The sequence below is a fragment of the Lontra canadensis genome, unplaced genomic scaffold (assembly GCF_010015895.1).
Source record: "Lontra canadensis isolate GAN:19392208 unplaced genomic scaffold, GSC_riverotter_1.0 scaffold15, whole genome shotgun sequence".
Classification (NCBI taxonomy): Eukaryota; Metazoa; Chordata; class Mammalia; order Carnivora; family Mustelidae; genus Lontra; species Lontra canadensis.
Window position 1 is genome coordinate 18,081,949 of NW_022631009.1, and position 26,599 is coordinate 18,108,547.

General features: G+C 39.4%; 1 protein-coding gene across 2 annotated transcripts in view; it reads left to right on the forward strand.

The window, feature by feature from the left end:
• The first annotated feature begins 5,338 nt into the window (after positions 1 to 5,338).
• The window catches only part of RRM2B (ribonucleotide reductase regulatory TP53 inducible subunit M2B), a 35,772-nt gene continuing 14,511 nt past the window's right edge, over positions 5,339 to 26,599 (forward strand). The window contains exons 1-6 of one of the 2 annotated variants that reach the window (XM_032858565.1): positions 5,339 to 5,562; positions 13,309 to 13,464; positions 17,237 to 17,353; positions 18,094 to 18,227; positions 18,652 to 18,746; positions 25,529 to 25,662. In XM_032858565.1, the coding sequence (XP_032714456.1) occupies positions 5,515 to 5,562; positions 13,309 to 13,464; positions 17,237 to 17,353; positions 18,094 to 18,227; positions 18,652 to 18,746; positions 25,529 to 25,662 (684 nt within the window). In that variant the 5' untranslated portion in view covers positions 5,339 to 5,514. Of the gene's footprint in view, positions 5,563 to 5,921; positions 6,104 to 13,308; positions 13,465 to 17,236; positions 17,354 to 18,093; positions 18,228 to 18,651; positions 18,747 to 25,528; positions 25,663 to 26,599 lie in introns of those variants that run through there. The other variant, XM_032858566.1, reaches the window with a different exon arrangement.

Genomic DNA, 26,599 nt, shown 5'->3' on the forward strand with positions numbered 1-26,599 from the left:
AAAACTGCTAGAACTCATACAGGAATTCAGTAAAGTATCAGGATATAAAATCAATGCACAGAAATCAGCTGCATTTCTATATACCAAGAAGACAGAAGAAAGAAATTAAGGAGTCGATCCCAATTACAATTGCACCCCAAACCATACTATACCTAGGAATAAATCTAACCAAAGAGGCAAAGAACCTCTACTCAGAAAACTACAGAAGACTCAGGAAAGAAACTGAGGAAGACACAAAGAAATGGAAAAACATTCCATGCTCATGGATTGGAAGAACAAATATTGTGAAAATGTCTATGCTACCTAGAGCACTCTACACATTTAATGCAATCCCTATCAAAATACTGTCAACTTTTTTCAAAGAGATGGAACAAATAATCCCTAAATTTATATAGAACCAGAAAAGACCCCGAATTGCCAGAGGAATGTTAAAAGAGAAAAACCAAAGCTGGTGGCATTCACAATTCTGTACTTCAAGCTCTATTTCAAAGCTGGAATCATCAAGACAGTATGGTACTGGCATAAAAACAGACACATAGGTCCATGGAACAAAATAGAGGGCCCAGAAATGGACCCTCAACTCTATGGTCAACTCATCTTCGACAAAGCTGGAAAGAATGTCCAATGGAAAAAAGACAGTCTCTTCAACAAATGGTATTGGGAAAACTGGACAGCCACATGCAGAAGAATGAAACTAAACCACTTCCTTACACCACACACAAAAATAGACCCAAAATGGATGAAAGACCTCAATGTGAGACAGGAATCCAGCAAAATCCTTGAGGAGAACACAGGCAGCAACCTCTTTGACCTCAGCCACAGCAACTTCTTCCTACTAACATTGCCAAAGGCAAAGGAAGCAAGGGCAAAAATGAACTATTGGGTCTTCATCAAGATCCAAAGCTTTTGCACAGCAAAGGAAACAGTCCACAAAACCAACAGACAACTGACAGGATGGGAGAAGATATTCACAAATGACATATCAGATAAAGGGCTAGTATGCAAAATCCAGAAAGAACTTATCAAACTCAACACCTAAAGAACAAATAATCCAATCAAGAAATGGGCAGAGGACATGAACAGACATTTCTGCAAAGAAGACATCCAGATGGCCTAAAGACACATGAGAAAGTGCTCAACATCACTCGGCATCAGGGAAATACAAATCAAAACCACAGTGAGATACCACCTCAAACCAGTCAGAATGGCTAAAATTAACAAGTCAGGAAAAGACACATGTTGGCCACAATGCAGAGAAAGGGGAACCCTCCTACATTGTTGGTGGGAATGCAACTGGTGCAGCCCCTCTGGACAACAGTGCATAGATTCCTCAAAAAGTTGAAAACAGAGCTATCCTATGACCCAGCAATTGCACTACTGGGTATTTACCCCAAAGATACAAATGTAGGGATCCAAAGGGGACATGTATCCAAATGTTTATAACAGCAATGTCCACAATAGCCAAACTATGGAAAGAACCTAGATGTCCATCAACAGATGAATGGATAAAGATGTGGTATGTATGTCTCCGTGTGTGTGTGTGTGTGTGTGTGTGTGTGTGTGTGTGATATTATATAGCCATCAAAACCCCCAAATCTTGCCATTTGCAATTACGTGGATGGAACTAGAGTGTATTATGCTAAGCAAAAGAAGTCAGAGAAAGACAATTATAGTATTATCTCACTAATACGAGGAATTTGAGAAACAAGAGAGGATCATAGGGGAAGGGAAGGCAAAATGGAAGAAGGCGAAATGAGAGGGAGACAAACCATTAGAGACTCTCAATCTCAGGAAACAAACTGAGGGTTGTTGGAGTGGAGGGGAGTGGGAGGGATGAGGTGGCTAAGTGGGATGGGGTGACTGGGTGATGGACACTGGAGAGGGCATGTGCTGTGGTGAGTGCTGTGAATTGTATAAGACTGATGAATCACAGACCTGTACCCCTGAAACAAATAATACATTATATGTTAATAATAAAGAAAAACAAAACACAGCAACAAACAAACAAAAAAACCCCCATAACAATCTAAGGGCACTAATTCCATTCATGAAGGTTCAACCCTCTTGATCTAATTAATCATCTCCTAAAACCATTACCTTGGGCATTAGGTTTTCAACATACAGATTTTGGAAGACACAAAGATATAGACTACAGTAGAAGAGGAATTAGACTCCACCTTTTATTTTTATTTTATTTTATTTATTTATTTGAGACAGAGAGAGCACAAGCAAGTGTGAACAGGGAGGGGGGTAGGGAGAGGGAGAGAGAGGGAGAAGCAAGCTCAGCACTGAGCAGGGATCCAGGGGAGGGGCTCGTACCCAGGACTCTGAGATCTTGACCAAAGCCAAAGGCAGATGCTTAACAGACTCAGCCACCCAGATGTGCCAAGACTCCACTTTTTGATGGAAGGGGTATCAAGTTTCTGGAACAGCATGTGGGATCAAAAATGTTGAGGGTATTCTTGGAAAATATGCTACAGAGGCTATATGAAGATGTACAATCCTCTTACTCCCAGAGATCTTTCAGTTACACATTTTATATCTGCCCTATTAACTTCAAACATCTTGGATGGAAACTAATACATACTATGGACCAGGCACTGTTAAAAGCACTGTACTGTTCTGTCTGCCTCTCTGCCTACTTGTGATCTCTGTCTGTCAAATGAATAAATAAAATCTTTAGGGAAAAAAAAAAGCACACTACTGTGTTTTTGCTATATTAAGATTATTCAATTCTACTGTAAAAATTGAAAGTGTGGGAGCAACTGATTATAAGACCTAAGGAGATATGTTAAGTATAAATAGTAAATAAGTTATTAACCTATGAGGCATGTTAAAATAAGTGGAACATAATTATGTTGAACACAGATAAAAATAATGGGATAAATGAAGGTCACAGACAGAAATGGCTGGAAAGGAATAAGTAGATCTTAAATATTCACAAGGTAAAGCTCATGTCACTTCCAGACTAACAACTATGTTATACCTAAATCAGTCACCAATTGGTGACATTCATTTTGGCCCCACATCTTCTCTTCCCAGGAAATACAGATACAACTCATAGCTGTTCAGGTTAATTTATGTCAAGTTACACCTGTGAGCAGGTCTCCTTGATCCTGCATCTCCAAAATAGCCAGTGTGTGCTGGCCTCATGTTTTGTCTATTGAGACCCCTTGTTAATCCTTAGCTTTTTTTTTTCCCTTAAGATTTTATCTGAGAGAGAGAGCACAAGTTGGGGGGATGTGTGGCAAGGGAGAAGTAGACTCCCGCTAAGTTGAAGAGCCCTGTAAGGGACTCCATCCCACGACCCTGAGATCATGACCAGACCCAGAGTCATATGCTTAACTGACTGAGACACTCATGTGCCCCTTAATTCTGTTTTTTATAACTATACTGCCAGTCTGGAAACCTGATGCAGCAAGGGCAGTATATATGAACACTGAGTAACACTGAGATTTGGATAGTAGGGTCCTTCCTTCTAGTCCCTCCCCCTCCCCAACTCTTTCCCCTTGATGTAGGTTTTAAATTAACCTAGTAAACTGTATAATTGAAGCATGATCTGAACCTTTCTGTTCCATGACCTGTAGGATGGCCTGATTAGTAGCACAAGTACACTTGGAAGCTACCATTGTAATTTCCCACCCCAATAAGTGCTTTGCAAGTAACATATTACTAAATCTACATAACAATCTTTTTAGGAAGGCTTTATTATCCTTATCCTACAGGCAAGGAAACTGAATCCTGCAGAAGCTAAGTAACTTGTCCAAGGTAGCACAGCTAATAACGGAGGGAGCTAGAATTCATGCCCACGATGACAGGGCTCCAGGATCCACGCTCTCTTTCACTAAGTTCATTCATTTTTGTTTCTTCAATAGCAAACACAATGCCTGACATACAGCAGACATATTGTTTGATGACTTTAAATGGTATAATCCTTGCTCTTAGTCTATTGGCCATATGGCCAATAAATTATCTGATTTCTTTAAGACTCGGTTTCCTCACAGAATTTAGCTATTATTTAAAGTCAAAATAGGTAAAACATTTTCCTCAGCACTTGACCCCTGGTAATTGCCTTAAGAAAGGTAACTCTCAACCCTGACTCCAGAGTAGGTTTTAGAGAGAGCTGATGGGCATTTTCAAAGCTTTATTTTCCATCCTATTCTACCCCACTTCACTGGGCTATCCACAGAACAGGTGCCTGTTGTTCAAGGCATGACAAGGTTCTCCCAATATTTCAGCTTCAAGCTACTGAGTCTCGTTCACCTCATTTTTATTTGCTAAACTTTTTTTTTTTTTTCTGTCGCAGTTATCTTTAGATCAGTCCCCCTTGAGATATGGGTAGCAGGCATTCAATCACATTACTGCGACTCTGGGCACCGAGTGCTGCCACGACACGGGGGGGTGGGGGGGGGCGGGATCTCTGTTGCTTCCTAGTGAATTACCCGTTAGTGATCTTTCCTTGGGCGGCGTGTCTGCACCCGTGAGAGGAGGGGCACCTCTGTACCCACCTCACACGAGTGTCCTGAAGATGAAATCCCTCGCTCACAGAGGCGCTCAGCAGCTACTTCCAAAAACTTAGTGTGTTTGTACATTTCCACAGAGCTTCCACAACACTGTCCTGAATTTAGTCCTTTCTTTACCCCCCCTCACTCTGGGAGCCCCACCTACCCATTCCCACACCCACTTTCCCCTCAACCACTTCTTTTCGGCTGCTGAAATACAAAAGGAGGCGGCCTTTTCTCCTCATTAATTTTTAACAGTGCCGTTTTCTTTTTTCACCAATATGTGGCTTTTCCCACCACCGCTTCACACGCAGAGAAAGCCCTCTCTTCATCTCCTCCAGCGTCTCCTCCCCGCCCCCCAACCCGGGGCAGTCTCTCAGGACACGCCGAGTTAGCGCGACATACCGTGTTCCTGAGGCACGGCGAGAGCTGGCTGGGGAGCCTCGACCCGAAGAGGTGACCAGGCGTGGCCGGGCACCTCACGTACCAGTAAGTAGAGCCGGGAGCCAGCCAAGCGGGCAGGGCCAAAAGCCGCGGGCCGAATGTCTCACACCGCGAGCGGGGAAGCGAGGCCCGGGGGTTCCGGGCGAGTTCTTCTAGGGGCCGGCGGGAGGCGGGGTTGGGGTCCGGTAGCGGAGTAGGCGGGGCCTCCTGAAGTGGGCGGGACCCTGAGACCTGGGAGGCGGGGCCAGAAGGCTCAGGGAGTCCCTCACTGGACACGCGGGAGGCGGGGTCCGCCCGAAGGTTGGTGCGGGGTTGGCCGAGGCCGAGAGATGTCCTCAAGCCGCAGGCGGGAGGCGGGTCCGGCAGGGGTAGGCGGGGCCAGCCGGCTCAGGGGTTATTGCTCAGTCGGCGGGCGAGAAAGCGGGGACCGCGGGAGTAGGAGGGGTCTGTGCAGCTGGAGGCGGGGCGTACTCAGTGGACCCTCGGGCCACCTGGGTCCCGTCGTAGTTGGAGGTGGCTCGAGCCTCTCAGTTCCTTCAGCCCTCGTAGCTCTGGCGGAGTCTGCGCGATGGGTGACCCGGAAAGGCCGGAAGCGGCCAGGCCCGAGCTGGATAAGGTAAATGCTGCTGTTCCCTGTCCCGCCCCTTAGCCATGCCTGGCCCTTAGGTTGCAGGTTGCAGCCGGGACCTGCGAGGTGCAGGACTGCTGTAGAAAATTTTACACGTTGTGGTGGGCAACCCAGTGCAGGCCCAGGCGCGAGCCTTCGCCGCAGCGTGGTTTCGTGGTTGTGAGTGCCGGGGAGGCCGTCCGCAGGTAGGGGTGACGAAGGAGCCGGGTTTCTGCTCCGATGCTCTCTGCTCCGGGGCCAGCCAAGGGCGACGCTCTGAGATTTCAGGCCCGGCCGAGAAGCAGCGCCATTCCCCCTCCCCCAAATAGTCCGACCCATACTCTCCTCTCATCTTTGCACGTCCGGAGCCCTCTGGCTGGGGAAACCCAGGCAAGGAATGAGGACGGGTGGATTTACTGGAGAAATGCACCCCTTCTCTAAGATGGTTAAAAGGAGTTGGAGACCGTGTGTGGAAACTGACACAGGTGGATGAGGTGGTGATGATAGGTAGACGGCGACGGGAAGTCCTCACAACAATGAAAAACATCAGGTTAGGAGGCCAGATTTGCTCAGACTGAGCCACTTAACTAGCTGTGACTCTCTGGGATTTTACTGTCTTCATTTATACAGTGTAAGTGATACTTCCTTCACAGAGGAGTAAGTCAAAGACTTTATGCAAAGTGCCACGGAAGTTGTGGGTGCCTCCTAAAACCCAAATTAACATGTTTATCTTCTGTTTCTATAATGGAAGTACATAATAACAGTAAATCAATTTATTAAATTGTTGTAGGGTAGTTCAGATTGTTCTGTAATTTTCATACCCTGTTATTTTACAAATACTTCTAAACCATTTGTGTACAGGAGAAATACTTTTTGTATTTATCTTGAACCTGTTGGCTGTGTGTGATACTTTTTTTTTTTAATAGTTTCAACTTACAGAGACTGAGTCCTACATTTCTTTAGAAAGTTGTAGGGTCCAGACTTGGGGTTTTATAATATTTGATTTTGATTTTGTAAACGCTTAGTAACAAGTAATTAATAAGCTGTAAATATCCCTCAAACTTTTTCTTCCCCTTTTGAAACAAATACACTGAGTACCAGTTTCCTCACTGGAAAAGGACAATTCGGATTTTTCTTTTTGTGCTACAACCATTCAGACTTAAGACCTGGAAGTTAACTTTTATTTATTATCCCCTTCTCAATGACATAGGCCCACAAAGACAGAGGCAGAATTTTAGCTGTAGAATGAATTCTAGTGAGCATCTGGTCCGAAATTTTTTAACTTGAGTTGCAAGGATGCTTCAAGCACTTTGTTTCTCTAGATCTGATGCTGCAGCGTAGGCCACCTGCATTAGAATCACCAGGAGTTGTAAAAAATGTAAATTACTGGGCCTCCATTCCAGACATGGTAAATCAAAATCTCTTGGGAGGGTCTGGGACTGCATTTTTAACAAGGACTTCAGGTGATTCTCATTCACATATTTTAAGGAACACTGTCTTAAAGCATACATAGATGGGCTTGAAAGGTTTTTTTTTTTTTTTAATTTTATTTATTTATTTGACAGACAGAGATCACAAGTAGGCAGAGAGGCAGGCAGAGAGAGAGGAGGAAGCAGGCTCCCTGCCGAGCAGAGAGCCCGATGCGGGGCTCGATCCTAGGACCCTGAGATCACGACCTGAGCTGAAGGCAGAGGCTCAACCCACCGAGCCACCCAGGTGCCCCGTAAGGTTTTTATGAATCTCCTGAAGTTTATAGATTTTGCGTGTGCATGTGAATCTCCTGAGAAAGGGGTCCTTAGCTTTCATCAGTTTCTCGAAGTTACTATCATTAATCTAATCAATAGTCCTTATTTTCAAGGTAAGAAAGTTTAGGCCAGAAAAGAGAAAATGACGTGCCCAGGACCACATGATTCAATAGCAGAGCTGGGTTTAAAACCAAGTTCTTGCTTGTGGGCCAGTATTCTGTTTAGTCAGATTTGGTGAGAATAGAAAAATGAAAATGAAAGTGACAACCTGGGCAAATACAAATAGAGTAGGAATGTAACCGCATCCAGAAAGCCTTCTTCACCTGAGAAGAGGGGCCAAGGCAAACAAATGAAAGTGGTGGAATTGGGGCTGGATTGAGAGGAAGGAGCCTTGTAGCATGCCAGCCTGGACCAGGGAATGGTGAGTGCTAGCTGGGGAATCTGCCCGGGTGTATCCTCTTGGGTTACCAGAAATTAAGGCAGGCAGGAACTAGAGGCACCATTCTGAAAGACACAGTGGAATGTTGCCAAGGAATGCTTGTGTGTTCTGGACTTTATTTCAGGGTCTCATCACTTTACACCTGTGCAGCTACAACAACTTGTCCCTCTACCTCCAGTCTCACCCACTGTTTAATCCTTTTTACCATTCCTAAATTAATCCTTCACTAAACCAGGGCCTTTATGTCACTCCTCCCAAATAAAAACTCTTGAGATGGTCTCAGTTCTCACCAAAAAGACCCAATTCTGTAAACTGGCCAGGCCCTGTTGAAGCAGCTTTTTCATGCTAACCACCACATCTTAATTCAGGCTGCCCTGACATTTTCCCAAAGAAGACATCCAGATGGCCAACAGACACCTGAAAAGATGCTCAACATCACTCATCATCAGGGAAATGCAAATCAAAACTACAATGACATATCACCTCACACCTGTCAGAATGGCTAAAATTAACACAGGAAACAAGATGTTGGAGAGGATGTGGAGAAAGGGGAACCCTCTTACACTGTTGGTGAGATGCAAACTGGTGCAGTCACTCTGGAAGACAGTATGGGGGTTCCTCAAAAAGTTAAAAATAGAGCTACCATATAACCCAGCAATTGCACTACTTGTTATTTGCCCAAAGGATACAAACATACTGATTCAGAGGGACACATGCCCCATGATGTTTATAGCAGCATTACCAGTCACAGCCAAATTATGGAAAGATCCCAAATGTCCACCAACTAGTGAATGGATAAATATACACACATATATAGTAGAATATTACTCAGCCATTCCAAAGGTTGAAATCTTGCCTTTACAATGACATGGATGGAACTAGAGTATATTATACTAAGTAAGATAAGTCAGAGAAAGGCAGATACCATATGATTTTACTCATACGGAATTTAAGAAATAAAATGAACATAGGGGAGGGGGGAAGCAAGAGGGGAAGGCAAACCTTAAGAGACGCTTAACTATAGAGAACAAATTAAGGGTTGATGAAGGGGAGGTGGGCTAAATGGATAATGTATTAAGGAGGGTACTTGCATGTGATGAGCACTGGGTGCTGTAGGTAAGTGATGAATCACTAAATTCTACTTCTGAAAGCAATATTACACTATATATTAACTAACTAGAATTTAAATAAAAGCTTGAAAAAACCAAAAATAATTCAGGCTGCCATTTGTACCTCTGATATCAATACCATGGTTGCTACCAAAATCTAGGGCTTTTTTTCTTTTTCCAGTTCATCCTGGATTGATATCCAATGAATCTTCCTGATGCTACCCCTATTCCTGTTAATTCATATTTAGAAACTCTCCATGACTTATCCACGGGAATGATGTTCAAACTGCCCTACAGTGAATGCCAGTACTTGGGGGTTGGGGGCAAATGGTAAGAGTTGGAGTATGAACCTCTCAATCTTTCAGATGTTTAAAAATCTTTGGCGCACAGAATTACTTCCTAACCTCTTACCCTGATTGATATCCAGAGTGTGGATCCTTTACAGAGTTCTCTGTTTCATCTGTTGACAGAGATGGCTTTAGCCAAATCAGATCACTTCTGTCTTTGCTTTTGACTATCCTACATTCATTTCAGCCACTTTTTTTTTTTTAATGATTTTGTTTATTTATTTGACAGAGAGTGAGCAAGCAAGAGAGCACAAGCAGGAGGAGTGGCAGGCAGAAGCAGAGGGAGAGGGAGAAGCAGGCTCCCCGTTGAACAGGGAGCCTGACACAGGGCTCAATCCCAGGACCCTAGGATCATGGCCTCAGCCAAAGGCAGATGCTTAACCAGCTGAGCCACCCAGATGCCCCTAGTTCAGCCACTTTTAATCCCAGCTGGCTCCTTTTCTTCCATCGGTCCTTCCAATGTCAGCATTTTCTTGGCTGTATCCTTATCTGTGCTGCCTCTCTAAATTATCTCCCTGGATAATCCTTTTGGTGACTACCAATGGGACGGATCACCACCACTCCTCTGCCACAGTATTATATTTTTAGCTGCCTACAGGATATCTTCAAACTGAACAAATTACATTTTTTATTAACCAAGTTGACTTTTTTTTTTTTTTTTTTTTTTGGACAGATCACAAGTAGGCAGAGAGGCAGGCAAAGAGAGAGAGAGGGAGAAGCAGGCTCCCCGCCGAGCAGAGAGTCCGATGCGGGGCTCGATCCCAGGATCCCTCGGGATCATGACCCGAGCCGAAGGCAGAGGCTTTAACCTACTGAGCCACCCAGGCGCCCCTAACCAAGTTGACTTTTTAAAGACTTTTGTGTTTGTCACTATTGTTGTGGCTTGGGTTGGTGGGGGAGTTCATTCAAATTAAACTTTTGTTAAACATCTAATGGGAGAAGCAAGGGATTTGTCTGATTTATTCACTTATTCTCCAGATGCTGAGCACTTTCTTTGTGTCTCTTATTTCTTGATATGATCATCCAGTTGCTGGACACCTCAAGGGCATCTTCAACTCTTCCTTATCCTGGTCTCCAAAATCCAAGTTTTTAGCAAGAATGTTTAATTCTACTTCTGAATCTCTTAAAGCAGCCTTCTTTTGTGTTTCTACTGCTGGTACCCTAGTTCAGGCAAGATTTGGGTAGGGTCATGATTTTTTAATTGTTCTCTCCCCCTGCAGTTTCTCTTCTAATCTGACCATATTTCTGGATAAGTGAGTTTTTAAAATATTTATTCATTTATCGGGAGGGAGGCGGAGGGAGAGAATCTTCAAGCAGACTCACCACTAAGTGCAAAGCCCCATGTGGGGCTCCCTCCCAACACCCATGAGATCATTGACCTGAGCTGAAACCCAGAGTCTGATGCTCAACCAATCAGTTAAGCATCTGCCATCAGCTCAGGCCATGATCATGATATGGGATCAAGCCCCATATTGGGCTCCCTGCTACCAGGGAGCCTGCTTCTCCCTCTACCCCTCCCCCTGCTCATGTTCTCTCTCTCTCAAATAAATAAATAAATTCTTTAAAAAATTCTGTAGAATTAAGAGTAAGCAAGACAAGTATAATAAGATTGGGAGAGAATCCTATGAGAGAGAAGGACTCTGCACTCAGACTATTCTATCTTAAGTATGTTAAAACTAGAAATTAGAAAGTGTAAGTGATACATTGTATCATGTTTATGTCAGAAAGACTTGAAACTTGAGAGTCCAATCAAATAAATAAAAATTTTAAAAAGTCACATGCCATCATGCCTTTTTTCACATTGTTTTCTCCTCTAAAATATGAGTTCTTACCCCAGGTCCGTACAGGATAGTCTAGAGATCCTAGAGCTTTGAGATGTATGACCCTCCTTACATTGTATTAAAATGTATGTTGATTTTTTTTAAGCATCATGAAAATAAGCAATGTATCATCTTCAGCTCAATTCAGAAGTTTATGTTGGTTAAGAAACTCTTTCGTGATGCTCTCCTAATCCCACAACTTCTCTTAACAACGCTCATGTTATCAGAATGGAACAGGAAGAATATAGGTACAAAAGTGACTTTTATTCTAATGGAAAGGTGCTAGTCTTTGTTTTCATAGATTCTGACATTGATCATTTGTTTCATCAGCATTAAAAACTCCCTCAGGACCAGGGTGCTTGGTACCAAAGAGTTATTGCTTATGATGGTTCACATAGCAAATACAGTGAAGGTAGGGAATTCCAGCTCTGTATCCATACCTGTATCCGAGGGACAAAAATATATAAAGGCAACACAAACAAAAAACTTGACAGCTTCCATTTTAAAAATTTGCTTGAGTATTTGGAGAATGAATATCAACTAAATGCCAGGTACTATGCTGGTTCTAGGGATTCCACAAGAGTGAAGTTGGTCTTTACTCTCAAGAAGCATAGTCTAGAGGGGACTATAGACAAATAACAAGGAATTAAATTGTAGTGAGCTCTGTGCTATATTAGGGACCTAATCCAGGCCTTTGGAATGGTGGGGGAAAGGGAGATATGGAACACTCAGAAAAGGCTTGATTCGAGTGGTTATCAGGTTATCTCATTGATGTATTGTGGTCTTATGTTAAATTAAATTCAAAAGTTATCCAGTAACTCAATCACAAGATAAAGAGAAATTAGCAGCCCATTCACTTACTTAGCTAACATTTATTGATGTTATGCTTGACACAGTATTTTGGGAGCACCGTAATAAATAAGAAGTGGTTTCTACTCTTCTTTCTGCTCTCCAGGGCTCAAGTGCTTTATCTGGGGAGGCCTACACCTTCAAATAAATAGTTACAAAATAAGATAGTCTCTTCTATAATGACAGCATGTGTGCAGTGGGCAAGCCCCACTGTATTTGTGTGGCCTCCGGCTTTGACTTTGTGCATCTTGTCTTGTCTTAGCACATTTGCTTCAGAGAGGTGTAGCTGATGGAAGCAATGATGAAGATGAAGGAACATGATTGACCTGGCCCTGGAGAGAGAGAGACAGTTTGAGTTAGGAGTCCAGAATTTAAATGTATCCCAATAATTTGATTTATACATTTTAAGCCTAATTGTATATACTTGGTATATATTCATTCGCATGGAAAGTACAACTCTTTTGATGCTTTTGCTAACTATTAAAATATATATTGTCACTGTCCCTTGTTGGCATGCCATCATTTCCAAGTCATATGTATACAGGTATGTGCTTCTCACTTGATTCCACGAAGCTTTGAGCCAGCCCACACTGAGATCATCTGTAGTAAAGCTAACAAATAAATAGTAATAAAAATTGGTATATGGGAAGGTTCAGATGAGGGAAGGTTCAGATGAACGAAGGTTGATAAATTGTTGGTTAGGAGTTTTCAGATGAGTATGATGATAGTTCAGATTTGGAAAGAAAACATTAAAATAACAAAGTATGGGGGGGCGGAGAAGAAGGTAGGGGCGCCTGGGTGGCTTAGTCAATTAAGTGTCTACCTTTGGCTCAGGTCATGATCCCAGGGTCCTGGGGTCAAGCACCCTGCTCAGGGGGGACTCTGCTTCTCCCTGTCCCTCTGACCCTACCGCTGCTTGTGCTCTCACGTGCATTCTTTCTCTCTTAAATGAATAAATAAAAAAATATTTAAAAATAAAATAAGAAAGTAGTTTATAATAGTATCCTCTTCATGCCAGCATCCTATCTCTGAGAAAGGCACTGAAGGGACATTTTGTGCACAGACTAAGAAATTCAAACACCATGACATTTATGGATCTATTTTTGTGCTTATCCTTAAAGTAGCAATAATGACACTTTTGTTCCATGCTTATTATGCGCCAGGCTCTGTTTAAAGCACTTTCAATTATTAAGATTAACCTAAATGAGGTAAGTGTTATTTTTACTGATAAGGAAAAACCAAGACTCAAAGAAGTTGAGCCACTTTCTGTGGTCGCACAACTAACCAAACACTGTTAACCAGGAATGGGTAACAGTAAAGGATTCAACCCAGGTGGACGGGCTCCTCAGTCTGTGCTGTGTCTCTGGCTTCCCCCAGTGTGTGTTTAGATATGAATAGAGAGGGAATGTCTGCATAGAATGGGTGTTTGTAATTTGTTTTCCAAAGAGATTATCTTCAGATACCAACGAAAATGAAGTAAAGTCAGACGAAGAGCCACTTCTACGTAAGAGTTCTCGCCGATTCGTCATCTTTCCAATCCAATACCCTGACATTTGGAAAATGTATAAACAGGCACAGGCATCCTTCTGGACAGCAGAAGAGGTAAGTGGCCTCACCTTTGCCAGCAGGCGTGTTCTGTAATGCAGTGTCATATCTTCTGTCGTGGGACATTGGAAAATGTTAACTTATATTGTTAGATACATTGAAGAAGATCAGTTGTATAGCATAATGCTTGAAATTACTGAAACTCAAGACACTGTTCGCCAATGTTTTCCATTTAGACTGCTGTCTATAAACACGTTTCCTGACATAAAAATGGCCTTTCAGTCTTCTGGGTTTTTACTTCCAATATATTTTAGAACATTTTCTACTTTTAAATAGACTTTTAATTTGCTGTGGCCAAATAAGACTAGTCTTTACCTGTGGCTGGCAGAATGAATAAAATTGTGTTAGGCCGAAAAATGAGAGTGAAAATGAGAGAGTGGGACCCTAAGGGATGCTTCCATTGAGAGACTTAGCTGACTGTGCAGAAAGAGCTGTTGTGGAGAATTTGCCTGCTCTGACAGTGAGCTCCTGAGCTGCCCGCCAGAGTGCCTCCCAGTCTGGCCCCACCCTCAGTCCCATCAAACCTGGCACTGCTGCCCCAGCAGCCAGGAAAGTTCTAGAATGCTGTGTGTTAGAGGGGCATTTTCCACCAAGAAAATGAGTTGAACACAGTAAATTCGAAAATACTTGCTGGTTTGGCAAGGACAGTTGGTCATGTAAGTGGCTGCCCTGTTGTCTAAGTGAACCCAGAAACAGTCCTTGTCTTCCTCTTTGAATATGATGGATGATACCTGCATTGCATACTTCCTCTGTTTGTGTATTTATTTATCTATATAAACAGATAAATGGATATATCTATGTAGATAGATATATTCGGACCTATTTTTCAGAAGATTATTTTTGTACACGTAAACATGCAGTGTTAGAAAGCAGGCTCTTGGGGTGCCTGGGTGGCTCAGTGGGTTGAGCCTCTGCCTTTGGCTCAGGACCAGATTGCCTAGGTACATATTCTTTTTTTTTTTTTTTAAGATTTTTATTTCTTTATTGACAGAGAGGGAGGTCACAAGTAGGCAGAGTGATAGGCAGAGAGAAAAAAGGGGAAGGAAGCTCTCTGCTGAGCAGAGAGCCTGAAGCGGGGCTCGATCCCGGACCCTGAGATCATGCCCTGAGCTGAAGGCAGAGGCTTAACCCACTGAGCCACCCAGGCGCCCCAGGTACATATTCTGACTCTGCTACCTACTAGCTGTGGAACTGGGAAAATTGCTTAACCTCTCTGTGTATCCTTATTGGAAAACTGAGCTGACGGTACCTGGTTCATTGGGTTATTATGAGGATTAATGAGAGGAGTCTCATGAATGAGATCAGTGAGATGTCTAGAATGCCACATGGCACTTAGCAAGCACTAAATAAATGTAAGCTATTTTACACAGAATGAGGGAGAGTGACGTTAGAAATCAGAAGCCACCAATTGTTGAAGCTTTGATGACACTAATTTTACCCATTTATCCACTTGGGTTATATTGTTAAAACTCTTTGTCATACTGTAGTTAACATACAGAGCAAAAAACCCCAAACAAAATAAAAACCCAGTATTTTCAAATTGGGTCATACTGCTTGGCACACCTGACTGTTCCTAACTGTGGTTTTCTAGGATGTTTTTTTTAGATTTGGTTAAGAGAAAAAATGGAGCACACAGGTGGCTTTTTCATTCATAATGTTAAAAAGCTACTGTGATACTTGGGTTTCTTAAAATTCATTTGAGAATTACTTGAATCTTTTAGCAAATGTAACACGTGTTGTATTATGACTAAGAAATACTAATTAAATTAAAATACACAGGTTGGTACATATTTTGTTTATTTAAATATGCATTTTAAAAGGAAGTCAAACACATATAGTGCCACATATTTTTCCTCTAAACAAATTATGTCAACTTTGGACTTCATTGTTTTATCTGTGGTTTAGCTTTATTCCTAAATATGGCTGATCATCAGAAACCTTGATTCAGAAGAAAAAAGTCTAGGGTTTTGGACTTTTTCTTTTAAAGCTACCAGGCAATTCTAATAACCAGCAGTTTGGAATCAATATTTAGAAAGTGAAATTGAAAAAAAAAAAATAGAAAGTGAAATTGAGAATTTGTCCAAGGAGATAAAACTGGGAAGGATGGTTTACGTTTTAAGAATGGGAGATGACCAGTGTAGTATAAATGAAATATTTTGAAGTTGAGTGTTCAAAGAGGTAAGTTTAATATTTAAGAGGGAGCATATTACAATATAAAATTTAATATCAAGAGTAAAACACATAAAAACTAGGAAGGTTTTTCAGTTAATCCTGAGTTGAACTCTTAAAAGATTAGGACCTGATATTTAGCTTGCGTGTTTTAAAAGATACATACAACTATATACCGCCCAAACCCATTGTATCTCCAACACTTATTTTTTCTAAAGATTTATTTATTTATTTATTTGAAAGGGGGAGAGCGGGAGGTCAGTGGGGGACAGAGGGAGAGGGATAATCTCAAGCAGACTCCCCAACTGAGCATGGAGGCCAGTGTGGGGCTCGATCTCACCACCCTGAGATCATGACCTGAGCCAAAATCAAGAGTCAGACGCTTAGCCAATTGAACCACCCACGTTCCTCTCCAACACTTATTACAGTGTCTGGAATGTAGTAGGTAGTCAGTAAACGTTTAAAGGATAAAGTAACAGGAAAAAGAATTTCAAAAAAGAACACAAATAATGAAACATTAATCCTTTTTGGAGTGGTTAAAGAGATTAGGGCTTTGTTAGAATAAATAAAAGGACAAAGGACAGCTATATATTTTAAATGTTTGTGAAGTTATTGTGAAAAATACTTCAGAGATCTTCTTAAGACAAAATAATATCTATAAGATACATTTAAATACCATCCATCCCAGAACCCTGAGATCATGACCACAGCTGAAGTCAGATGCCCAACTGAGCCATCCAGAGGAAATATTTTTCAAAAATATTTCTAAAATATTTCTATTTCAAAAATATTTTCAAAATATTTCTATTCCCAGAGGAAGCCATGCCAGTAAATTGCTTTAAAACCTGAGTTGTTACATGCCTGATATTATTTTCTGGGTATAAAACTAGATTAGCTGGCAGTAAAGTAGTAGCTACTATTGCTGAATAGGTAGCTAATCCAACACTACACTAAGTATTACATATCATGTTAAAGCAATGGCTGCTGAAAGTTATTAATTTATTCCGCCTCAGTTAGCCAGAGTATAGAGTCCTTCAAAATGCTTTATTTTATTGTGTTCCTTTGTAATAGTCTTAGTTTGGGTTGCTATGATACCATAGACTGGATGGTTTACAAACAGGAGAATTTTATTTCTCACAGTTCTAGAAGCTGGGAATTCCAAGATAAGTCTCTGGCAGATTTGGTGTCTGGTGAGGTCCCGGTCGGTTCCTGGTTCAGAGATAGCTGTTAACTTTCTGTGTTTTCGTATGGCAGAAAGGTTGAGGAAGTTCTCTGAGGACTCTTTGATAAGGGTACTAATCCCACTCACGAGGGCTCCACCCGCATGATCCAATCACCTGCCAAAGATTCCATCCACCTCCAAGTACCATCACACTGGGCATTAGTTTCAAATACATGAATTTGGTTCGGGGGGGTGGGGGACGTGAACATTCAGTCTATATCCTTATCCTTAAAGTAGCAATATTAACATCTTTTCCTCTTTCACTTTTTACTGCTAATGACTTGTCCCTCCCTAACTTTGAGATGGAAGTTAGTTATCCAAACACTTTGAGAGGAATTAAACACTGAGGTAAACATTTTGAAAATCTTTTTATTTCAGGTTGACTTATCAAAGGATCTCCCTCACTGGAACAGGCTTAAATCAGAGGAGAAGTATTTTATCTCTCACATATTAGCCTTTTTTGCAGCCAGCGATGGAATTGTGAATGAAAATTTGGTAAGATTTTTGTTGTATTTCTGTTCCCATTCAGCAGCTAAATGATGATAATGGCAGTAAGACAATTAGACTAAGGCTGAAAAATGACTTCTAGGAAATGAACTAGATATAGCTTAACTTTCAAAGATATTTTTCTGATGAAGTATCAGAGAAAAGAATGCATTTCTCCCATTTGACCAGCAAAATATGAAATCAAGCATCTCGTGCCCATCAAAACTACTTACAATGCATAGACATGAGTTCCATTTTACCCTTTGATAGTAATCTTAATGGAGAGCCTGTACCTTAATAACCTTTCTGGAGCTCTATCTTAAAGCATTGCATTCTGGCTCCCCATTTTTAAGCTGTATTATGGTTGGCCAGGAGGCCTGCTTTCTTATTAAAGAGAATTAGAAAGATACAAACTTTGACCATGAATTAGAAGGAGCTTCAATCTGTTGGTCTTCTGTTGAGGAAAATAAAGACTTAGGGTCAATTTTTGATAGCTGTTCTTTGAAATTTACTTGGCTTTGTAGGAAGTATCTCTACCTATTAGGTCAATTCATATAATTGCTTAAGGGTACATTATGCAACTAATTTATTGGGGAGGATTGGTGGATAATACTGCTTAAAATAATCCATAAATTCTGTCTAACCTGTTTGTGGCATGACAGGTAATTTTTAAGTGATAATGTCCAGGTTCTGATTTGCAATGTTTATGAGAGGTCACAGAATTGGATAAGTTTCCCTTATTTTTGTAGGTGGAGCGCTTTAGTCAGGAGGTACAGGTTCCAGAGGCTCGCTGTTTCTATGGCTTTCAGATTCTCATTGAGAATGTTCACTCAGAGATGTACAGTTTGCTAATAGACACTTACATCAGAGATCCCAAGAAAAGGTATTACATTTTATTTTTATTTTATTTGCAAAGGTTTATGCTGTTGCTTATGTTAAGAGAAGAATTTACTCCAAAAGCAAATGTTAGGGAAAGATTATTCAGATGTTTTCTATTGCTTAATAATGTGTTGGGTTAAAAAACACTTGTATAGAACCAGTTCATCTTTGGGTATTATATCTTTAAAAACTGCTTAAAATAATGCATGCTCTTTAGAAATTAAGTATTGACTTTAGTCAGTTTTATATAAAACCAGAGCCAAATCACTAATTTGAATTTTTAGTTTTATTTCTATACTTTGTAGACATGCAAAAATACAGAAAAACAGCAGATGTGGTTGCAATTTTTATAGATGATTAAACTAATGAAATTTTTTTCTGATTAAGAAAGACAGATGAATAACTTTTCCATTCTTTTGTTTTTACAGAGAATTTTTATTTAATGCAATTGAAACAATGCCATATGTTAAGAAAAAAGCAGACTGGGCCTTACGATGGATAGAAGATAGAAAATCTACTTTTGGTAAGTAGTTTTAATTTAAAAATGATCACATTTGCCTCAGTTGACATAACACTTTTATGTGGCGTGATTATCAGGTACAATTGAAGTCCCAGAATGGAAAAGGAGTGCAAATGTCTCCACGTACACCTTTAGTAAAATCATTACTCCTAATGATTAGAAACCAGTAGTAAAATAATCTAAAACTGTTACCTGTTTTGTTTAGTAAGTTGAAAGTTGAAAGGTTAAGATGTCAGTACATAATTATAGGTAAATAAAAGTCACATGGAATCTGACAAGAATATTATAGCAATCACAGTTTGTCTCTGATTTCATGAATGTTTAAGGGAGTAAAAGCAAGTCAAAGTCACATTTTTTTCAGGGAACAAATATGTAATTTCTGAAAAACTATCACATAATAGTTGCTCAATAAGTATTTACTTAATTTAATTAAAATATTCAGATCCTTCATTTGAATAGCTCTGAGTACCTGTCTCATACTTATCTATTTCACAAATAGTGGTCTTTATTTTCTGGTGTTATTCATTATGGGGGAAGCAAGTCTCAAAATTTTTGGTCTTGGGACTTCTTTGTACTCTTAAAAATAAGGACTCTTAAAAAATAGGACTCTCCTATTGGTGTGGATTATTGATATTTCCATATTAGATATAAAACAGAGCAACTTAAAAAATTATTTATTAATGCATTTAAAAGCAATAGAAAAAACCATTATATTTTATTATAAATAACATGTATTTATGAAAAAAACACTACTTCCCCTCTCCCCCGGATTTTGCAAACCTTTTAAATGTCTGACTTAATAGAAGACAACTGGATTGTATCTGCTTCCACATTTAATTTGTTGCAGAATATTGTTGTAGTTTCCTTTATAGTTATGAAGAAAATCCAGTATTACTCAGATAAGTAATTAGAAATGGGAAGATTATTTTAGTAGGCTTCTCAGATTATTGTGGATATGTCATGTAGCCTCTGGAAATAACCACTGTACACTCATTCAAGAAAGGTAGTAAAAAAAATAAATAGTGACTTAGCATTTTTAATGAAAATAGTTTTGACCCCATAGACCTCCTCAGTCTGTGGATTTCCAGGGACCCCCAGGACCACACATTGAGAACCAGTAATGTAGAGTAAGGTATGGGGCAAGCCTGTTATATATCAGGAAGAAACAAATATATTTGCATTACCTTCAGTTCACTTCGAGAATAAGAAAAGTGATGGTTCTTAGTGTGCATAAAAATTATGCGAGAGTTTGCAGAAAACCCTTCAGAATCCTAGTCCTCACCAGAGAGTGATTTAGGAGGCCCAGGTAGGACTGAGGAATCTGCATTTTATACCCAGCTGATTTTCTCATAAATGGTTTAAGAAACACTGGCTTTAAAGAAAGAAGGAGAGAAATATTAAGGTGTTCAATATGCATTGAAAATAGTATGGATAGGTACCAATGGAAAACGATGAACAGTCTTGCAGTTGGCATGTATTTCATAACTTCCCAGAGAGAAAGAAGAGGAGGGTAGCAGTCACCGTGTGACAACAGCAGGGCTCCAGGTAAATTCTCCATATTGCTCGCTCTCAAGGCAGACCATGCTGCAGATGCAGAAAAAGCAGTGGACAAAATTTGGTATCCATTTATGATTAAAAACTCCCAAAAAAGCAAGTATAGAGGAAATATACCTTAACATGTTAAGGCCATATAACAAACTCAGAGCTAACATTATACTCCATTGTGAAAAGCTGAGAGCCTTTCCTCAAGATCCGGAGCAAGACAAGATGCCCACTCTCACCACTTTCATTCAACACAGTATTAGAAGTCCTAGCTGGAGCAATAGAGGCAAGGGGGGAAAAAGACATCTAAATTGGAGAGGAAGAAGTAAAACTCACTGTTTGCAGATGACATGACACATATAGAAAACCCTAAAGACTCCATGAAAAAAACTATTCATTGAAGTTACAGGATGCAAAATTAGTATGCAGAAATCTGTTGTGTTTCTATATGATAATAACTATCAGAAAGAGAACTTAAACCCATTTACAATTGCACCAACAAGAATAAAATACCTAGGAATACATTTAACCAAGAAAATGGAAACCTGTGTATTGAAAACTCTAAGACATTAATGAAAGAAATTGAAGACACAAATAAATTGATATTCCATGCTCAGAGATTGAAAGAATCAATATGGCTAAAATATCCATAATACTCAAAACAATCTAGATTAGATGCAATCTCTATCAAAATCCCAATAGCATTTTTTCAAAGAAATAGAAAAAATAATTCTAAAATTTATATGAAACCACAAAAAAATCCCAAATAGGCAAACAATCTTGAGAAAGAACAAAACATCATCAAAATCCCTGATTTCAAACTATCTTACAAAGCTACAGTAATCAAACCAGTATTGTATTGGTGTAAAAAACAGACACATAAATCAATGGAACAGAATAGCCCAGAAATAAAACCCATGCATATATGGTCAATTAATTTATGACAAAAGAGCCAAGAATGTGCAGTGGGGAAAAGACAGTCCCTTTGATAAATAGTATTGAGAAAAGTGGACAACTAAAAGCAAAAGAGTGAAACTAAATTACAACTTACACCATACACGAAAATTAACTCAAAACAGATTAAAGATTTGAATGTATGACCCAAAACCATTAAGCTTCCGGAAGAAAACACAAGTGGTAAAATCTTTGAAACAGGTCTTGGCAATGATATTTTGAATTCAATACCAACAACAAAACAACAGAAGCAAAAATAAGCAAGTGTGACTACATCAAACTAAAACCTTTTGCAAAGCAAAGGAAACCATCAACAAAATGAAAAAGCAATCTACTGGTATCTGATAAGGGGCTAATATCCAAAATATATAAAGAACATATATTATCCAATAGCAAAAAAAAATTAAATTAAAATGAGAAGATCTGACTGGACATTTTCCAAAAAAATATATACGGATGGCCAACAGACACATGAAAAGATGCTGAACATCATTAAACCACAGGGATCTGTAAATCAAAACCACCTGTTAGAATGCCTGTTATCAAAAGATAACAAGCATCCATGAGAATGTGGACAAAAGGGAACCCTTGTGCACTGTTGGTGGGAACGTACATTAGTAGAGTCACTGGTGAAACCAGTATGGAAGTTCTTCAAAAAAATTAAAAATAGAACTACCATATGATCCAGCAGTTCCTCTTCTGGGTATTTATCTGAAGAAAATTAAAACATGAACTCAGAAAGATATATGCACTCCCATGTTCACTGCAGCATTATTTAATAATAGCCAAGATATGGAAACAACCTAAGTGCCCATCAATGGATGAATAGATAAAGAAAATGTGGGGTGTGTGTGTGTGTGTGTGTGTGTGTGTGTGTGTAATAATGTCATATTAGCCATAAAAACACAATGAAATGTCACCATTTGCAACAACATGGATGGACCATGAGGGCATTATGCTAAGTGAAATAAAGCAGACGAAGAAAGACAAATACTGTCTGATCTCTCTTATATAAGAACAAAACTAAAAACTAAAATCTAAGCTCATGGATACAATAGATTGTGGTTGTAAGAGGTGAGGGGTAGGGGTCAGAAGAAATTAGTGAAAGGAGTCAGAAAGTTAAAAGAGAGTCTGTATGGCTTACTTGGACTAATATTAGTAATCAGCAAAACAAATAGGCTAATGAGTAAACTTACAGAAAAAAAAAGAATAAACATTTCGCATTACAGTCGACTCTTGAACAACATGGGTTGACCTATGTGGGACCACTTATATGCAGATTTTTTTTTTGATAAATACAGTACAGTACTGTAAATGTATTTTCTCTTTCTTATAAACTTCTTAATAAAATTTTCTTTCGTTTTATTGTGAGAATACAGTATATAATACATATAACACAAAAAATATGTGTTTACTTATCTGTAAGGCTTCTAGTCAACAGTATGTTATTAGTAGCTAGGTTTGGGGGGGAGTCAAAAATTGTAAATGGATTTCTAACTGCACAGGAGCTGAGCATCCCTAACCTCCATGTTGTTCAAGGATCAACTGTACATGCAAAAAAAAAAAAAAATCTAGAATTTCACATATTTTGTAGAAGATCCTAAGAACAAATAATTGAGAGTATCATTTGAAAGAATAGGTTTTGGGAGTGCCTGAGTGGCTCAGTCAGTTAAGCATCAGACCATTGGTTTTGACCCAGGTCATGATCTCAGGATCATGAGATTGAGCCCCACGTCAGGCTCCACACTCAGCGGGGAGTCTCCTGGAGAGTCTCTCCCTCTCCCTCTGCCCCCCTCGTGTTCTCTCTCTCACTCTCTAAAATAAATAAATACATCTTTTAAAAAAATTAAAGAATAAGCTTTGTACCAACTCAAAGAATATAATAAAAAACAGTTTCCTGAAATGAAGACATAAATTTATACATCAAAAGAATCCTTCATTATATAGGACCTACATAATAAAGAACTATACATTCTGAGTGAAATTATTGAAAGGCAAAGGTAGAGGAAATATGGCAGAAATAAAGTTATCTCCTAAAGAAAAAAAACAAACAACTATACCCTACTTTCCCATAGCTAAGACAGATGATGAGGCCTTCACTTTCATTATAGCTTTTAGAAGAAATATTTTGGAAGTCTCTTTTTAGTTTTTATTTTTTTTTATTTATGACAGAGACACAGCGAGAGAGGGAACACAAGCCAGGGGAGAGGAAAGGGAGAAGCAGGCTTTCTGCCGAGCAGGAAGCCTAATGTGGGGCTCAATCCCAGGACCCCGGGATCATGACCTGAGCTGAAGGCAGACACATAATGACAGCCACCCAGGTGCCTGGAAGTCTCTTTTTAATTTACATCTACTCTTGAAATTTGTTACGTTTACCTCTCTTAATCCTTTACCAAAAAAAATAGCCTTCTATAACAATTTCTGTCATGACTTTCATTCTTTAGCATTCACATGAATTAATAGAATAGTTAAAATAAAAATTTCCTCTTACTCACAATGTATGTATTATAATCTAGTTCTTTTACATTTAAATGTGCACATGACATTACCTTAGTGACAATGAAGAATGCATCAGTTGTAACTATCCATTATCTTACTAATAGCAAGATGAAAATATAGTAATCTATATGTTAAAATAAGGACAATTCTTCATCCGAACAAATATAGCTAGCCTAAAGAGCCATTTTTGTTGCCAAGACCATAGTGATTATTACTATATTTTGTATTTAGTGTAGTATACTAAAGATTCTTCTCTTAATAATTCCTTCTACACAGTATATATTCAGTAAGTACTTATTTAATTTATATTTCTTCTGTTATTTTTTTCAAGGTGACTTTTAAAATTGTAAAAATAAAATGCTATAGAACTTTTTCTGATGTTTTGGACTACTAATAGATAAGTATTTCATATAACTGATCTGATTTTATTTATTTAAGATAATCAGGGGAAAGAATGAAGATAAATCAGAGCACTATTTAGAGACTGCCAGAAATATTTAAGAAATATTTAAATTTAAGTCATCTTTCTTTTTGAAATTTAAATATTATAATTACCCTTGTTCTGGAAGTTATATTTTTCATAGAATAAATAATGTCTTTTATCATCTAATGCTTAGATATTTTTCATTTATTCAGCTCAGAACACATTTATTAAGCACATGCTCTGTGTTTGGTCCTGTGACAGTACTGGGATACAAGCTATGATGTTATTGATGAAACAGACCTGTAGTTGGGTCAAGCCCTCAGCTGCCTTTATCCCATAGTCTTATAGACCAAACCTTTCTCCCTAGACAGACATGTATAAAAATATGTCTCTTGAACATATGCAGTGTGGTGAGATTTGTTTGGGTTAGACATCTGATCAACCTCTAGAGACAGTGGATGTGGTTCCATTATAGACCTTTTAGGAGATGGTCTTCTGCAAAGTCCTTGCCTAACAGTGAGTAACCTTTGAAATTAGGTCTTATATATTTAGCAGAAATAGTATTTTTGCTTATGTGATTGGATATTTTATCCAACAGATATACTTATTCTCTTTAGCTGGATTCATATTTTTTTTCATTGAAGATGCGTGGCAATGTTTTTTGAAATGAAATGTTTGCTGCTGATCCATAAGATATCTTAGGATTTAAAAATGAAAACTCAGCAACGTCCCCTCCCTCAAACATAAAGAGGGAGACCTTTGTCATAAAATCTTAACTTCTACTCTCTATTCCAATACATGCAAACACTTAATATGGAGATACTACACTCATAGGCATGTGTGGTACACAGCTAAATGACTTTTTTTTTTTTTTGAGTAGGAAAGATCTCCTTTGTCCAGAGACTAAGACCGCTAGAGTCCAATGTCTGACATAAGATTTTTTAAAAATGATTTTATTTATTTATTTGGCAGACAGAGATCACAAGTAGGCAAAGAGGCAGGCAGAGAGAGGAGGAAGCAGGCTCTCCGCTGAGCAGAGATCCCAATGCGAGGCTCAATCCCAGAATCCTGGGATCATGACCTAAGTCAAAGGCAGAGGCTTTAGCCTACTGAGCCACCCAGGCATCCCTGACATAGATTTAAAGTAGACATACCTTTATACCTTTCTTCTGTAGTAGGTAGAAGTGGCATATTTCCTCCTCTGAAGACCCTAGGCCATGGCACTAATTTGTTAATTTTGATTTTTGGCAAAATAGTTGTGATATAAATATATATGTAAAAATATGTGTATTTATTATAGATGTGAGCTTAAAAATGTTTACAGGATGTGATATTTCAGAAAATAAAACTATTTTATGTCTCCCAGGGGAAAGAGTGGTAGCTTTTGCTGCTGTAGAAGGGATTTTCTTCTCGGGATCTTTTGCTGCTATATTTTGGCTAAAGAAAAGAGGTCTCATGCCTGGACTCACGTTTTCCAATGAACTCATCAGCAGAGATGAAGTAAGGAATGAAATATTCTTCTAGTTAATATTCGTATTTGTATTTGGTGTTCATTTATTTTTCTTTCCCCTGGAAAATGATGATACCCTGGTAATTAAAAGAAAACACAAAGTAATTTCTTCCTTGGTTTTTAAGAATTGTATTTTTCTCTTGCTTCTTACTGTTCGTCAGTCTCCCTGCTCATCCTTAAATACATCAAATCCTGGGTTCCGACTTGGCCTCTCTCCTTCACTGTACATGACCTCCTCCTGGCTGATTTTATCTATTTCCATGGGATCAGGAACCATTTAGATGCTCTTAAACAACCCAAACTTGAGCGCTTTCTTTCCTGAGCTTCAAACCCAGGTGGTCAAGTGCATTTTAGTTTCTCCTGGAAGGCTCCACAGATAACTCAAACCTAGTATTTCAGAAATCAAACTCATCATCTTTCTTCCCAGATTCGTTCTGTTTTCCCTGTCTCATTTGGTGGCGCTACCTTCTATCCAGTCATCCAGATTTGAAATCTGAAATTCATTTTGGATTGCTTTTTCCCTTTCTCAGCCACACCCAGCCAGTAACTATATCTTGTCTCCCTTTGCCGGTGATACCCTTTCCATCTTCCTGCCATTTTTCCCCATCTGTTGATTACCTTCTTACAAGTTGCAACTCAAAACTTCCCTGACTCAGTTAGATAGAACTGACCGCTTTTCCTCTATGTATCCCTTTGAAAGGGGAATCTGTCCCTGTTTTAGAGTCAGTAACATGTACTATACTTCCTGCCTCTCTCCTCTGCTGGACTCAAGGCTACCTGTGTGCAGGCACCTTGTCTTACTTTTTATTCCTCTTCTCAGGGTTTAGCCCATCACAGCCATCAGCTCACAGGTATTGGCTACCCTAATCCTGGCCCCTCAGCTTATTTCTAAGTGACCTTGTCAAGTTATCAACTTCTCTAAGCCCC